This window comes from Topomyia yanbarensis, chromosome 1 (assembly GCF_030247195.1).
Source record: "Topomyia yanbarensis strain Yona2022 chromosome 1, ASM3024719v1, whole genome shotgun sequence".
Taxonomy (NCBI): domain Eukaryota; kingdom Metazoa; phylum Arthropoda; class Insecta; order Diptera; family Culicidae; genus Topomyia; species Topomyia yanbarensis.
In genome coordinates this window covers 38,936,251-38,951,936 of record NC_080670.1, presented here as the reverse complement: position 1 = coordinate 38,951,936, position 15,686 = coordinate 38,936,251, and the positions used below count along the sequence as shown (strand labels likewise).

Genomic DNA, 15,686 nt, shown 5'->3' with positions numbered 1-15,686 from the left:
TTTAAGTAATTTTTCGATGCGTTTCACGTTCTAATAGCGGCTTAAGCAGCTTTCAAGTTCCATTAAATCTAAGGCAGCTTAAAAGTTCGCTAAGAACTTTATATGACCTTTAAAGTGTGCTTTTCAAGTATTATCCGAACTTCTGGTTGCTTGGATAGCGTAGCCTTCTGGCGCCTTTGGTAGTGTCTCCGATATGCGTCGTTTTGCTGTCTGCTTTGCCTTTCTTTTCCAGTTCGACTTTCAAACAATAATTTTGTATGTACCTAGGAATAATACTTCTATCCTGACTTGTTTTATGACTTAACCTCACTTATTTTTAAAGCAGTTCAAGATTTTAGCGCCCCCCCCCCCCCCCTCTCAAGGTTGGCGCCCTTGGCGGGGCCAACCGAACACTAACGGTTCTGGGTACGGGTTTCAGTTTTTTTTTATTGCGGGTACGGGTCAGGTTCGGGTTAGGATTTCTTTTTCATGCCCGAATACGGGTAGGGTAGAGTTTTGAATTTTTTTAAAAATCCGGGTGCGGGTCGAATTTGGGTAAGCTTACAAAAATAGTATTCGGGTTAGGGTCGGGTCCGGGTATAAAAAAACTATTTAAAACGAAAAAAGCAGTTTTTTTCTGCAACGATGGCAAAATCGTCAAGAAAACCGATCAGTAGTACACTACCAGTACCCCAAATACATTAATGGGTTTTTATAAAGATTGTGTAAAGGGTAGCAAAAAAACTGCTTTCCTGTTTCGTTTTCAAAGATGGCTGTATGTTGAGGCATTGTCAAGTGAACTTTAATTGTGCAACATGGCGAAATTATGAAATAACGCGAAATTGCACCAGTTCAAAAACAAATCGCTCTCGAACAAGAACATTTTTATTAACCCTAGAACGTTACACTTACTTTTTCTACCTTAAAACGTTGCACTGGGGAACAAACGTACCCCACGCGTTTGATAGCAATTTTCGCAGGTAAAATGCAAACAAAACAAATGAATAATATATTATTTTTTTGCTCTTTAATTGCGAAAACAGCTGTGTAGGTAAAAGTACGGACTTAATCGAAACAATGGTACATAAATTGACTTGAGCAAAAAAAGAAGCGAGAAAATGGTGGTTTTGACTTTTTTCGCAAAAATTACTAAAACTTTGCGAATTTTCAACCGATTTGAAAAAATCAAATGATTCAAAAAGTTTAAAAAATGGTCCAATAAAGGAATAAAATGTACTTTTGATATTTTTGAGAAAGTGCATTTATTTGAAAGAGTAAAAATCGAAAGAACGGGTATTGGAAAATACCACGAAATGAGGCGGAAATTGAAATAAAAAAAATATTTCTGACCTGTTAAACATTGGTAATACGCAACGCTACTGTTGCAGCAGTTACTGTGCGTAGATTATACTTGCAAGCCATTATCTTTAAAAACTATAAAAAATAGAAAATAAAAATTAAATTCAGCGTAAATGAGAACGAATTCAAAATTAAATTGAATTAATTGAACAAATTATTATAAACGATTACATAATACTAATTGTAACTTAAGTAGTAAAACAACCAGTATTTAAACTAGTATTGTCACGAGTCACATTTCCACTGGCAGAACAAAACACTAACGGCAACCGTTCACTGGGGTACAAATGTACCCCACGCCAACTTTGACTTCTGCTTACACGAAGGCCAAAAACATGCTGTCTCTACAACCTTTTCCTACACTTACTATAAACTCAAAATTGAATTATGGTTAGGGTCCGGGTCGGTAAATGCCGAATTCTCTTCTTCACACGGCTCCAAAGATGGCGTGGGGGACATTTGTACCCCAGCGCAACGTTCTAGGGTTAAATATTTTGTATTTGCTTGATTTTATACTGCATGGGTTACAATGATGAGAATTTTTGAAAAGGGATATATTGGATGAAAAAGGTGCAAAGCCACTGGTCTAACTTAATGGAAATGCGTAGTTCCATAAGTTGGTAACTTTATGCATTACCATCAAGCGTTCTCATTGACTAAATTACTTTCTTGTGCCGGAAATGTGATGTTCTCGCGATAGTGAGAATATTTATTATAACAGTAAGAATAGCGCTACAGCTGACATCTTTGTTTCGTTAAGTACTCATCCAACGAAATACTAGATAAGCATTTCTATTGATAAGAATTAGGAATAAGATAAGCATTTCTATTGATAAGAATTAGGAAATAAAACTACTCCTAGATAAATGTAGGAAAGGTATATGGAGAAATGATAGTGTCAATAGATGTTCTCGAGTGACGACAACTAAATTGATAAACGGATCAATTTGGTGCTGAAGAATGTAATAGGAATTCTACAGAATATTTTTAGATAGACTATTTCTATTTATATATTTATCTAACAGTGGCACTATTTAAAATTATAGCTTCATTATGTTTACGCGGCGCAGCACCTTCTTTGCAAAAAAAATTCCTGTCATAACAACATGCCGCCAACGGCTCAATTCGTTTCTACTGCGCAGTGCGAGCTAGAGATGGCTAAATTTACTGTTCCCTTGCCGCACAGCAGCTTCATCCAACCATTAACACTTTCGCGGCTAGCATTTGCAGAAACAACAAACTCGCACTAATTGATAATATTGCTAAGAGATTGACATAATTATCAATGTCCGAAGAAAACAAATTGAAGATAACACAAATCATACCAGGTTGGGAGCTCCCCACAGCCCTCCAATAGGCCCGCATCTTTTTTTAGCGCTCTGCAACAAAACAAACACAAACCCATTCAAGATAGTGAAACAAAATATGGTCCTAAACCCCATTCTTCCGCCATCCGGCGAAGTGATCGACCCCCCTCATACTAACACACCCACACCGCATACCGCCCCAACAGCAGTTCTCATCGACATCCAGCGGAGAACAGAGGGGGGTAAATGCAGGCTGGTTGTCACTGTGAGCTCGAGTTGTGCTATGCGGCACGGTTACGCGACCACTCGAGCTTCGGTCCGATGCGGCGCTTATGGGCTAGTGGTGTTTATACTGTCGCGCGCGCCGATCAGATCGCGTTGAACTGGCAAGTAATTCACACGTCTTTTGCATATCCGCGAGCGTTGACTGCTGCTGGCAATAAATAGAGGTGCAGTGAACACTTAGAAGAATAAACAAACGAGTTGCAGTAATTGGTAAATTCCAGTGAGTTGTACTAACAAAATATACATAAATCGAAGGTCCTGCAAGTGGACAAGTGTAAATAAAAACGCACTACAGGCTAGTCAGTTGCCGAATGCGAGTATTTGAGAAAGTTAAAGAAACCATGGATACGATGCAGCGGCGGAACAGTTTGAACATATCCTTCGGCAAGTGGTGGGCTGGTGGCTCCAGCGGTACCGGTAAAAGTTCGTCCTTTAGCAGTACGGTGGCGATTCAGAAACTGCGCGAATCCAAATGGTTCGATCCGGGCGAGGAGCGCATCTTCTGTGCAGTGATTGAAGCCGGTTTTGTCGTTGAGCTACGACATCCCGAAACCGGTGAGAGCTGGTTCGGCGTAACGGCCATCGAGGCGAAGAAATGTGAGTGTCTAACGTTGTATACTGATGCACACCGATTACATGGGGGTTTGTTTGGGTCGGGCGGGAGATAGGAAACATGCTCAGCAGCGGTGTGTTTATTTGTTACTAGTGCGGTATAACGGTAGAACAAGCAAAAAAGTGAAAGTTGCAGGGCGCGCTTTGATGAATTTTCTCGCGCTCGGAGAAACTAGACATGTGCTGCGCACCCAAAGGGCGCATCCAGTCCTAGCTCTGAGAGAATATGAACTCATCGGTTAATAAATCATTCAATTTATAACTTTATGAACAGATACTTTATACACTGTTTATCGATGTCCAACAGGTTGTTTACGCCCTTCAACTATCATCGATTCTAGTCTATAGCGATTCTAAAAATAGCGCGCAGCCATCGCATCGTCGTCGGTCGCGTAAACCAACACATGTCACTGACCATGGGAGAACCGAGATAGTGCGAATGCCTTGATTGTAATATTTAATGTGTGCGGCTGGCTGGTGGACGTGCTCGAAGACTTGTTTACAATTTTGCACTCGAACGCGTGACGGTCCGCATTGTTGTAATGAAATGTATGAGATAATTTGAATTAATAATATAAAAGGTTGAACCGATATCGCGGTGCATTCGGTGCGATCCAAGGAGAGTGGAGTGAACCAAGCGGAATGGTGTGGGGACGGTTCAGTGAAAACTCTCTGCGGTCGGATCGCTTCGGCATATTGGCTCAAAGATAAAAATATACCAATGTTTTCGTTTTCTTTCAAATCACAGAAATGAAAAACAACACCTACCTCAAGGTTGTAGGAAAATGCAATGTTTTTCGGCCGGGAGTCGCTGTCAATTACTGGGTGGGCGAATCATCCTCACTATCATCATCGTAGTCGAACAATCTAACATCTAATGATGGTCCTGACCTACTTACTAGTAAACAAACCAAAATAAAACTAGGAAAGCAACGTCCCTTTACACTTTGTACTGCATTGAGACGTAAAAAATTTCAGGCATCTGTGAGGCAACATCATGGCTAATAATAATAATTAGCGTCTTATTAGAACAATATTTTGATATGCTACGTGCATTCTCTTATTTTGCTTTGACTGTGGGTGAGTACATAAATATTTCGACATGTTTCAACAACTATATTTCTTTTAAAACGAATGTTCTCACCTTTATCAATTGCATCTGGTATATTTTGTGCATAATTTAAGACAACAACAATTTTCTAGTACTGTTTACATGTCTGTTTGAGACTTCGCATTTTTTTAGCCTGCTGATGCTGATATACATTGGTTACTCTTATTTATAGATTCGAGAATTTTTTTTGTTTTCCTTCAAATCCCTTGCGAACAAAGTACCAGTAAATTCCGTTTTTTCAAAAAGTGATTATATGAAGTTCTGATGGCTTCAAATTCAGAAAATAGAAAAAAACAAAATGTGCCTCCCTAACACAGACAATGCTTTTGTTTATGAAAAAATCTACCTCATCTCATTACAGCAACCAAACCCACTGCCGAGAACATCAAGATCTACTCCGTCAAACTGTCCGACAGCCACAAGCGGTTGAAAGTCTACAGCACCTCGGTAGACCAGCTTTGGAAACAAGGCTACCGGATTCGAATCAACAATCTATGCGACAAAACCAAAAAACCTCACAACGAAAAGGACATTCTGGCGCAGGTCAGTTCAAAACGCAACCCAGATAGAAACGTATGCTTTCGATAATAACATAAAATTTCTACCACCCAATTCCAGATCAAATACGCAACCAAAACGAAAATGGCCTTCCACAACAGCCAGCACTTTGCCGAGTTCTGCCGGTACGGTGACCGACCGCAGGACAACCGGAAGCGTCAAGTAAGTGTTTTCTTGCGACGGTTCGAAGATGCGCTGAGCGGAACGCAGACTTACTTTTGAGAGGTTTTTATCATTTTTTCCTTCCTATTTTTGCTACTCGTCTATCGCACATGGTGGTGGTTTTTTTGTACTGTCAATGTTCAAGAAAGGATTCCATTAACCACGCTGAATCCCTCTGGATGAAGACTCGCCATCTCCATTGTTTGTTTACCATTTATCCTTTCATACATTTCAATCGAACACGAGACCTGTCAAAAGCCCTCGTTCGAGAAGGATTCGAAGCGATTTTTGTTCGAATTGAGTGATTTTGACAGGTCTCGTGCTCGATTGGAATGACACTGACAGATAAATGGTAAACATACGATAGAGATGGCGAGTCTTTATCCAAAAGGATTCAGCGTCTTCAAACTCCATTAGTAAACCATGATTCAGGGTGGGTTAGCGTATCAGGCCAACGACAAGAGACTGCCCGATTAGGGATCTTTGTTTGAAAACTTCACAAATCGTTTCACTTTGAATGTCTATTCAAATTGTTTATCACTATGACTAGAGGTAGTCCAGTCACATGGCACGTGGAAGGTAGAATTCATATTTGGTGATATTATTAACACAGACTACCAAACATAACATAGCTCCACCTTTCATACAATTTTTCACTAGTGGTCTATTCTCGCATATATCAAAGGCGCCATTATTGCATATGCGATCACAGTTCCCCCTAAAAATGTATTCAAAATGGCCGTTAAAGCGGGCGAAGAATTATTATCTCGTGTTATGTCTGTAAGTCTGTGTTATTAGCACATTCCTGTGTTTTTAGCAGGGTGCCAATTTGTTGTAATGATTTCGTTAAACCGATATACACGAAGTTTGTGACTGAATAATGATCAGCTGGACCAAAACAATGAGGAAATGTTAAAATTAAATTGTTGTACCGTGAAAAATGGCAATTATTGTTCATAGTGCATTGTCAACATATATTTAAAGCACTCATGCCACAGAGATCAAACATCCATGATCTTGTCTATGATCGTACGAATATATTAATAAAACGTGTGTAATCATTTGAATTAATATACATTAAAATACTAGCGCCAGCACATCAGCTTATCCCAACCAGAGATGCCAGATTTGAAGATTTGTTTTCATTTTGAAGACATTTGAAATGTTGTGAAGACGTGTTTTTCATTTTGAAGACTTTTTTTTTCGGATGTCTGACTGATTTCTGGCAGAATTCTGGCTCAAAATCAATAACCGATTCAGAATCCTGGCCGTTGAAGACAAATCTTGACAAACATATGATTACGGCTTAAAAGCCAACTCAAAATTCTCTTTGAAAGGAAATTCCGGACAAACTGTTACTCGTCAATCACAGATGTTGGTAGCAAACAAAAGAGAAAAGTTTTCTCTTTTATTAACTACTATGAACTGTGTTTAGCTAGTAACGGTTTGTCCGGAATTTCATTTCAAAGAGAATTTTGACAGTTGGTTCTTAAGCCGTAAACATATGTTTGTCGAGAAATGAAGACATTTTTTATAAAATGTGAAGACATTTGAAAAATATAGGACGGCTCAGACGATACATCAGCTTCCGTCAGGATAAGTTACATTCAGTTAAATGGAGGCATTCACACACAACTTCAACGGCACGGAACGTTTTGACGTACGGCACGTGTGAACGGGCGCAAGAGAAACGTATTTAACTTATCCTGACGGAACGGTGACGTTCCGTTGACGTTGACGGAAGCTGATGTATCGTCTGAGTCGCGCTTATACCTGGTATCCCTGATCCCAACTACCCGTCAAACCTAGAAAAACTCTAGTAAGAGAACTGCGGAGAGAAAAACAGCATTTTTGGCAACGTATGCCCCGGCATTGTATGGCAACACGTCCAATGTTATAAGGATAGGCAATGTTCGATTGGATTCGTTTTTTGACAGCTAAACGCGAATCCAACCGATCCAAAATGGAGCCTCCGCAGTTCTCTTTCTAGAGTTTTTCTAGTCAAACCTAGAGCACTCTAGTTAGAGTGTGGCCAAGAGGCTATGACGTATCTAAACGAACATGAAATTTGACGTATTCACAATAGAAATACGTCAGATTTCTACTCGTTTAGATACGTCAAACGCGTCTTGGCCGCACTCTAACTAGAGTGCTCTAGTCAAACCTATTCCGGAACTGGATTCCCACTGAGACGTCCAAAAAATTGTTTCAAAATCGTTCAACACAGGTCCAACGATGGACGTTTGTTGAACGGTTATTTGGACGTTGTCCAAATTGGTCCAACGAACGTCCTTCATTGGACAATTTTGAAACCAACCGTTCTTAGAGGGTTCCAGCTCAAAAGAAACAACCGATTCCGGCTCAATCTGATGATGCATTTGAGCTGGAATCCATGCTGAATCCATTCAGAATTGCGAACCGGTTCCTGAATGGTTGGACTGGGTTTTACTATTTCTTCTTGGATCCAGGGATGCCATTATGTCAGGTTTATCTGACACAGCCAGGGTTTTTTGCAGTTTCCAGACAAAAAAAATCAAACCTCTCATTCTGCCAGATTTTTAAATTATAGAAGTGTTTGCACACACATTTTGGAAATTTGGGGCATATTATTATATTATTTCGTGAGGATAATAAAACCTTTTGCACTGCAAAAACCGGTTGAAGTTCAACATTTCGTGAGGAAAACAAACCAAAATCATTTGGCGATACATTGCATCTGTGGTTATAAATCAGCTGTCATAAATCTTAATGGAAGAACATGGGCGACATGGGCCTAGCAGCGGTTAGGCCCATCATATGTTGACTACTGTCAACTTCTGTGAATTATATTAGGATAGGAACGACATATCCCTGGCTGCAACCAGTGATGCCATATGTGAAGACATGTCTTCATTTTGAAGACATTTGAAAGGTTGTGAGACGGGTTTTTCATTTTGAAGAGATTTTTTTTCGGTTGTCTGACCAATTTCTGGCAAAATTCTGGCTAAAATGTTAAAACCGATTCAGAATCCTGGTCGGTGAAGACAAATGAAGACATTTTTTCATGAAATGTGAAGACATTTGAAAAATATACCTGGTATCCCTGACTGCAACTATCAAAATGTACCCCTGGTAAATATTCCCAGCAAACCCAATTTGGAACCGGTTCGGAATTCTCGATGAATTCCAGCTCAAATGCAACAATGTTGCATTCAGGATTCCAAATCTCGATAAACATATGATTACAGCGTAAAAGCCAACTGTCAAAATTCCCTTCAAAGAGAGATTCTGGACTAACCGTTATTGGCCGAACACAGTTCACAGCACTAAATGCAAGAGAAAACTTTTTTTCTTTTATATACTATAAACATTTGTAATGTTGACAGTTGGTTTTTACGCCGTAAGCATATGTTTGTCGAGAAATGATTTGACCGGGAATGAAATTAAATGGATTGGCTATAATGGAAATCGAAATAGTTTCGACTGGAATTGTATATCAAACAAGCATTAAAAATTATTTGAAATGACTTAGAATCTATGTCAGGGAAAAAAAAAGAAATTACTCAAGCATCGCCCGCATCACAGAGAACAGACGTCCATCTTCAGCATTCAACTTGTGTAAAATTTCCAACGGTTTCGAAGGTAGTTTGGATATCTAAACCAGGTGCGCTACTGTCGTCATGTTTTTTTGTGGCTGAGTGCGACAGAATTGACAGCGGTTATTCCTCTACCCAGTCAAACTAGTCCGGAACCGATTCGGACTTCCAGCATGAATTCCAGCTCAAATGCGTCAACCGATAGAGCCGGAATCGGTTGTTTTCTTTGAGCTAGATTCCATGCTGAATCCATCCAGGATTTCGAACCGGTTCCGGAATCGATTTGACGGATAGTTGGGATAGGTTGGTGTGGCGGCGCTAGTGTTTTTCGTATATTAATTCAAATGTTTACACACGTTTTTTAAATATTTTTGTTCGATCATGGATGTCTGTTCTCTGTGGCCCGCATCATAACATGCTTTTTACGTTTCAAAATCGTTCAACACGGGTCCAACAAAGGACATCTGTTAAACGGTTATTTGGACATCGCCCAACGTTGGTCCAACGAACGTCCTTTATTGGACGATTTTGAAACCAACAGTTTTAGGGGATGGAAGCAAGATGTAATTGAGATTGGATAGATTTTTTGTAACTTCTTCGATTTGATAGAAAATTGTTGAAATCTCGACAAACATATGATTACGTCCTAAAAGCCAACTGTCAAAATCCACTTTGAATGGAAATTCCAGACAAACCGTTACTAGTCGAACACAGTTCACAACAGTTTATGAAAGAGAAAACTTTTCTCTTTCGTTTACTACCAACATCTGTGATTGGCATGTAACGGTTTGTCCGGAATTTCCATTCAAAGTGGATTTTGACAGTTGGTTTTTAGGCCGTAATCATATGTTTGTCGAGAAATGTCCTAAAATTACAAAAAAAATAAAGCAAAAATTTCAATACAACCCAAGTTAAACCAATTCCGGAACCGGTTCGGAATTCTGAATGGAGTATGTATGGATTCCAACTCAAATGTAACAACCCAATCGGTTTCAGAATCGATTGTTACATTTGAGCTGGAATCTATACTAATTCCATTCAGGATTCCGAATCAAATTCCGAATAGTGTGACCATGGCGTTACTCTCGGTTTAAATACATCGTACGCAGTTCTGCTGGGGAACGAGCCGGATGCTGGCTGGTTCTAGTTCGTATTTCGGCTCCAGTGACCCAGCCGTATCGGGCGGCCTTGTTTGACAATGGTTTCAGCCACAGAGGTTAGCATTTTTGACAGTTAACCCAGTAAAAACCTAGAGATCAGACAGCTTTAAAAAAAAATTCAACTAACGTATCTAAAACGCCAGCTTCGTTGGATAAGATCAAAAAAGTATATGGCTTGATTACTAAAATTGGGATGTATGGGTAGAACGGCTCGTGTTTTAATGTTTTATCATTCAAATATTTACTAACATGTGCGGCATGGAGATGGAATTCAATTCTCTCTGAAGTTAGACCCGTGTAAATATTTCCTTCGTAAGCGCGAAAACCGTTTATGTCTTACTTAATATAGATAACACGCCCTCTTTCAAAAATTTGATGCAATTTAGTCCAGATTGCTTGAAATATTCGATCTAATAATCATGTTTACGAACGAACCGCAAATCTACTGCGAAGAGAACTTAACAATGAAGGAGATAAGATAACTACCACTTCAGGCCAATCGGAACGAATTGACATAGCTATTAGATGGTCTCAAAAATCAATCTTTGTGTGGCAAATGGCTGAATAAACAAGTCGTAAATAATTTAATTTCGTTCTCGAAAAGCAAAAAATATATTTGACCAGTGGTGGGTCCAGGGGGAGGGTCTTGAGGGTCCCTCCGGGATTTTTTACCTTGTTGAGAATTTTTAAAATAGTTTTCATTTTAATTCGTTTTAAACTCAAAATCATTCCAGATCAGATTCGACCACCAAAACTGATTTTTATTAAATAAGGTCGTACTTATTACGAATTGTACAATGAACATTTCAAAATCAAAATTTCGGGCCCCTCCGAAATTTTTTTCTGGATCTGGCGAAGGTAATCGTACCTCAATAAATATCTTTTTTTTGTTTGGTACACATAATTTTAATTGCTGAACCTCTGTGATAATTACTGACACGTCGTATTTTTGATCATAGCTCTCAACGGGGATCAAAATGTCGACGCCATAAAAGTGGTCTGCCGCACTAAATTATAACAATGCAGTGAGCTTATCTGTTGAAATCAGTAACAATGTGCACCTGACTTTTGCTCACGGGTAATCGAATAACTGCAAGTCTAGCGGTCACGGGTTTCGTCTTTTTTTCCCGATAATCATGTATGTGAAACGGTCTGCATCTAGAGAATAGTACACTCTACTGGGTAAAACCCTACAACGGAATGCTATATCATCGGCGTCAATGTGAAGACCAAAAACACTTTGGAAATTTCGCTATCGGCTACTGAGATCATTGTAATCTAACTAGAATATAATTCATTTTAAATCTTTGGATCTTAGATGTCTCGACAAACATATGATTACGGCCTAAAAGCCAACTGTCAAAATCCACTTTGCATGGAAATTCCGGACAAACCGTTACACGCCAATCACAGATGTTGGTAGTAAACGAAAGAGAAAAGTTTTCTCTTTCATGAACTGTTGTGAACTGTGTTCGACTAGTAACGGTTTGTCTGGAATTTTCATTCAAAGTGGATTTTGACAGTTGGCTTTTAGGACGTAATCATATGTTTGTCGAGATGTGAAATATTTATTTCGAAACATACTTGCGTCGTAAACAGAGTAAACTACTTTCAAAATAATGTTTGACTAAACATCACATATGAGCTCCAAAAACAAATGTGAGATCACAGTTGAATCACCAATGAACCGATGTGGTAGATGCATACCCAGTTAAGCTCAGCCGGAATTGAACTGGAATTCTGGCTGGTTCCAGTTCGTACACGGGCTCCAGTGATACAACCGATTCTAACTAGAATCGGTTGTGTCACTGGAGCCGGAATACGAACTGGAACCAGCCAGAATTCCGGTTCATTTCCGGCTGAGCTTAACTGGGTATGCTTGTTCTACGTTGACGGCTGTTGCGTTCTTACACACACTATTGTTACAGCAAACAGCTAGTTACGGCGGATAGCCTAGAACAAATGTTCAATGGCTCTATTTAAACCCGCCTTTTCGTTTACTGGGTGCTGCATAGCATCAATCGATCCCGGTCAGCGTGGCAAGCAGAAAGTTAGCAAAAGTTGAGCAAAGCAAAATTGATGCTGGCAGAGTTTCTGCGAGCATTTTGCGCGATTTGTGCGAGAATTCTGGCAACGAATTCGCTCAAATGCAACAACCGTTTCTGACAGAAACAATTAAACCAACCGATGCTGCTCACTTTTATCCAGAGATGCCAGATTTGCAGACATGTCTGCAAATTCGCAGACTTTTAATTTTAGCTGCAGATTTTTTCGATGACGCAGATATTTGCAGATTTTTTAGTTTGGTTGCAGATATTTACAGATTTTTAAATATAAAGGCTTTTGGTTACACTAGCTTTTCTGACATTTTTTGATCTTCCCAGACTTTTAAAATTATTATTGCAGACATTTGAAAAAAGTATCTGGCATCTCTGCTTTTATCCAGAATCCAGCCAGAAATGTACGGTCAAGATCTCTGCACGCTTCCTGCAACAGATGTTGCAGATGTTTTGCTCGATTCGTGATAAATTCTACAAGGTAGGAATTGCCAGGATTTTTGCACAGTTTATGTCCGAGTTATGCCAGGGTTTTGCTCGGTTCCTGTCAAAATTTGCCAGAAAACGCAACCAGAACGAGTTCGCCCTAGCTCAACTAACCCGACAGGATACGCGCCGAAATCTGACAGGGCTGCCAAACCAAGACTTACAGAAATCTAGCAGAGCGGTCTCTGCCAGAAAATTTGCTCACTGGGGAGGTGCTCCCCAAGCAACCAAAAGTTCGTATAAGGGAGCTGCATAAGCTTCCCGTTTTATGTAATTTTGCAATACGTTTAGAGTTCTAATAGCGGCTTAAGCAGCTTTCAAGTCCCATTAAAGCGTAAGCAGCTTGAAAGTTCGCTAAGAATGTGAACTTTAAAGTGTTCTTTGTAAGTATTATTCGAAATTCTGGTTTCTTGGGTCCCTACAAACACTTGGTTAAAATATTGAAATCGCTCGCAGACTTTGAAATGACTATTGCATAATGTGGTCAAACCATAAATGAACCCAAATTGGATATTTGAGCAATTAAAAATTTAAGAAAACATTACAATCGTCGGTTTTTTTTCATTGTGTCATACATATTTCACCTGTCAATACCTGTTTGAAACTCACATATCCTATACGCATAGTATTGTATTTAAAGCACATTATATACATTCTACGCTTATACCACAATGAACTGATGCAAACGTAGATCAAATATTATACGCAATCTCCCGATGAGGGCTAACCAAGTATGTCGATTGATTTTTTGATTCCAGATCTCAGAATGTGCCAAATGGGGAGGTACCAACATGGGCGCTACCATCATCTACTTCGCAATGCAAACGCGGAACTCACAACCCAACGCAAGATAGAGGCTCACATACATAGGAACCCTATACGTAGTCAGCGAGTCATCCTTACAATCTAGGCATGAAGTTGAATGGGGCATTGCTGCAATGTTGTAGAATGTGAAACATTTTTTTGCTTTGAATCTGCAGAAATGCCCATTCAAATTCTACACCGAGAAACGTTTATATTTACCAAGCATGCATATAGATATGTAAGTAACGTTATTTACTAGTCCTGATCGGGGCCTAGCCTCGTGCGATTACGGCGTGACTGTTTTTTAAGACTATTAGGAAACCAATATGTAAAAACTCATGATGAGGGTGTTTAAAAACTTATGATAAAATAACTGTAAGCAATTTTTTAGCTTAGAAAACTATCATGTTAGGCATTAGTTGTAGGAATTTGCTGAAGAATTTTTTCTTCAGAGAATGCAGTAAATTGAACTGTCTATTTTGTAGGTATAATAACAGAAAATGTAAAAATTCTTCGACAAAATCACGGCGGAAATTCCCAAGGTGAAAAATATTGTACTCATTAATCATATAATTTTAATTTATAATTTTAAATAGATTTAACATACTATAGTTTGTTGAATAAGATGAGAAAGATGAAGCCATCATATCTATATTGAAAAATATATATTTTTAAAATCTACACTGTAATACGTTGTGCAAATTTAATGATTGCATAAATGATTAAATAAAGTTATTTTTCAAATAAAGTCTATGATTGCTTGGTATATAAGTCAAAGCTGAATCGATGCAGTAGTCACACTAAATCGAAAAGTACCATGTTTAATCTTTAGTGTTCATTTTTTACAGGCGTGTTTTTCTGATTCGATCAACGACTCTGTACAACCACAGAGAACAAACGTCCATCTTCGGCATTCAACTTGTGTAAAATTTCTAGCGGTTTCGAAGGTAGTTGGGATATCCAAACCAGGTGCGCTAATGTCGTCATGTTTTTCCTCTACCCAGTCAAACTAGTCCGGAACCGGTTCGGACTTCTAGTATGAATTCCAGCTCAAATGCATCAACCGATAGAGTCGGAATCGGTTGTTTTCTTTGAGAAAGATTCCATTCTGAATCCATTCAGGATTTCGAATGTATTTGACGGATAGTTGGAATAGGTTGGTGTGGTGGCGCTAGCGTTTATCGTATATTAATTCAAATGTTTGCATACGTTTTTTAATAATTTTTGTTCGATCATGGATGTCTGTTCTCTGTGTCATTTCCATGTTTAAATCAAAATATATCTGACCACGTTAACTTTTCAATTGCTGGAACTCCATCTGGCATTTGGCAGCTCAAATTAAATGGCGAATTTCAAATAAGAAAAAAACAACCCACAGAGACGTCCAAAAAATTGTTTCAAAATCGTTCAACACGGGTCCAACGATGGACGTTTGTTGAACGGTTATTTGGACGTTGTCCAAATTGGTCCAATGAACGTCCTTCGTTGAACCACAGAGAACAGACATCCATGATCGAACAAAAATATTTAAAAAACGTGTGTAAACATTTGAATTAATATACTAAAAACACTAGCGCCGCCACACCAACCTATCCCAACTATCCGTCAAATCGATTCCGGAACCGGTTCGAAATCCTGGATGGATTCAGCATGGAATCTAGCTCAAAGAAAACAACCGATTCCGACTCAATCGGTTGACGCATTTGAGATGGAATTCATGCTGGAAGTCCGAATCGGTTCCGGACTAGTTTGACTGGGTAGAGGAATAACCGCTGTCAATTCTGTCGAACTCAGCCACAAAAAAACATGACGACAGTAGCGCACCTGGTTTAGATATCCAAACTACCTTCGAAACCGTTAGAGATTTTACACAAGTTGAATGCTGAAGATGGACGTCTGTTCTCTGTGGTTGAACGATTTTGAAATCAACCGTTCTTAGAGCTCTAGGCTCCTGCTTGGAAGAAAAATGGCAGCCAGCAAAAATCCGTCAGGATTCCGGCAGCTGTCAAAATTATCAAAATGGCGCTGCCAGAATTCAGCTATACTCCTTCCAGTTATGGCAGGCAGATTCGCCTCACCGGTTCTGTTTTGTTTATCGTTGTTTCATTTTCGCCATATTTACATTTTTCCAAGAAGGATAGTTTTGGCAGATGAAAAAATAGGAAGAAACAAAGATTTTGGTTGCAACCATGGTAAGTAATATGGATTTCATGTCTCCAGACATGTTATTA

The 15,686-nt window shown here is 39.1% G+C and overlaps 1 protein-coding gene across 2 annotated transcripts; it reads left to right on the top strand.

Annotated features, from left to right (window-relative positions):
- Positions 1 to 2,995: 2,995 nt before the first annotated feature.
- Positions 2,996 to 14,148, top strand: LOC131677400 (uncharacterized). Of its 2 annotated transcripts, none has more exons than XM_058957202.1 (4): positions 2,996 to 3,527; positions 5,015 to 5,196; positions 5,272 to 5,436; positions 13,410 to 14,148. In XM_058957202.1, exons 1-3 carry the CDS (start codon positions 3,242 to 3,244, stop codon positions 5,431 to 5,433), a joined length of 630 nt encoding a protein of 209 aa, XP_058813185.1. In that variant the 5' UTR covers positions 2,996 to 3,241; the 3' UTR covers positions 5,434 to 5,436; positions 13,410 to 14,148. The 2 variants fall into 2 exon arrangements, with proteins under 2 accessions (XP_058813185.1, XP_058813184.1); XM_058957201.1 differs by having other exon boundaries at positions 2,999 to 3,527; positions 5,272 to 5,373.
- Positions 14,149 to 15,686: the final 1,538 nt, after the last annotated feature.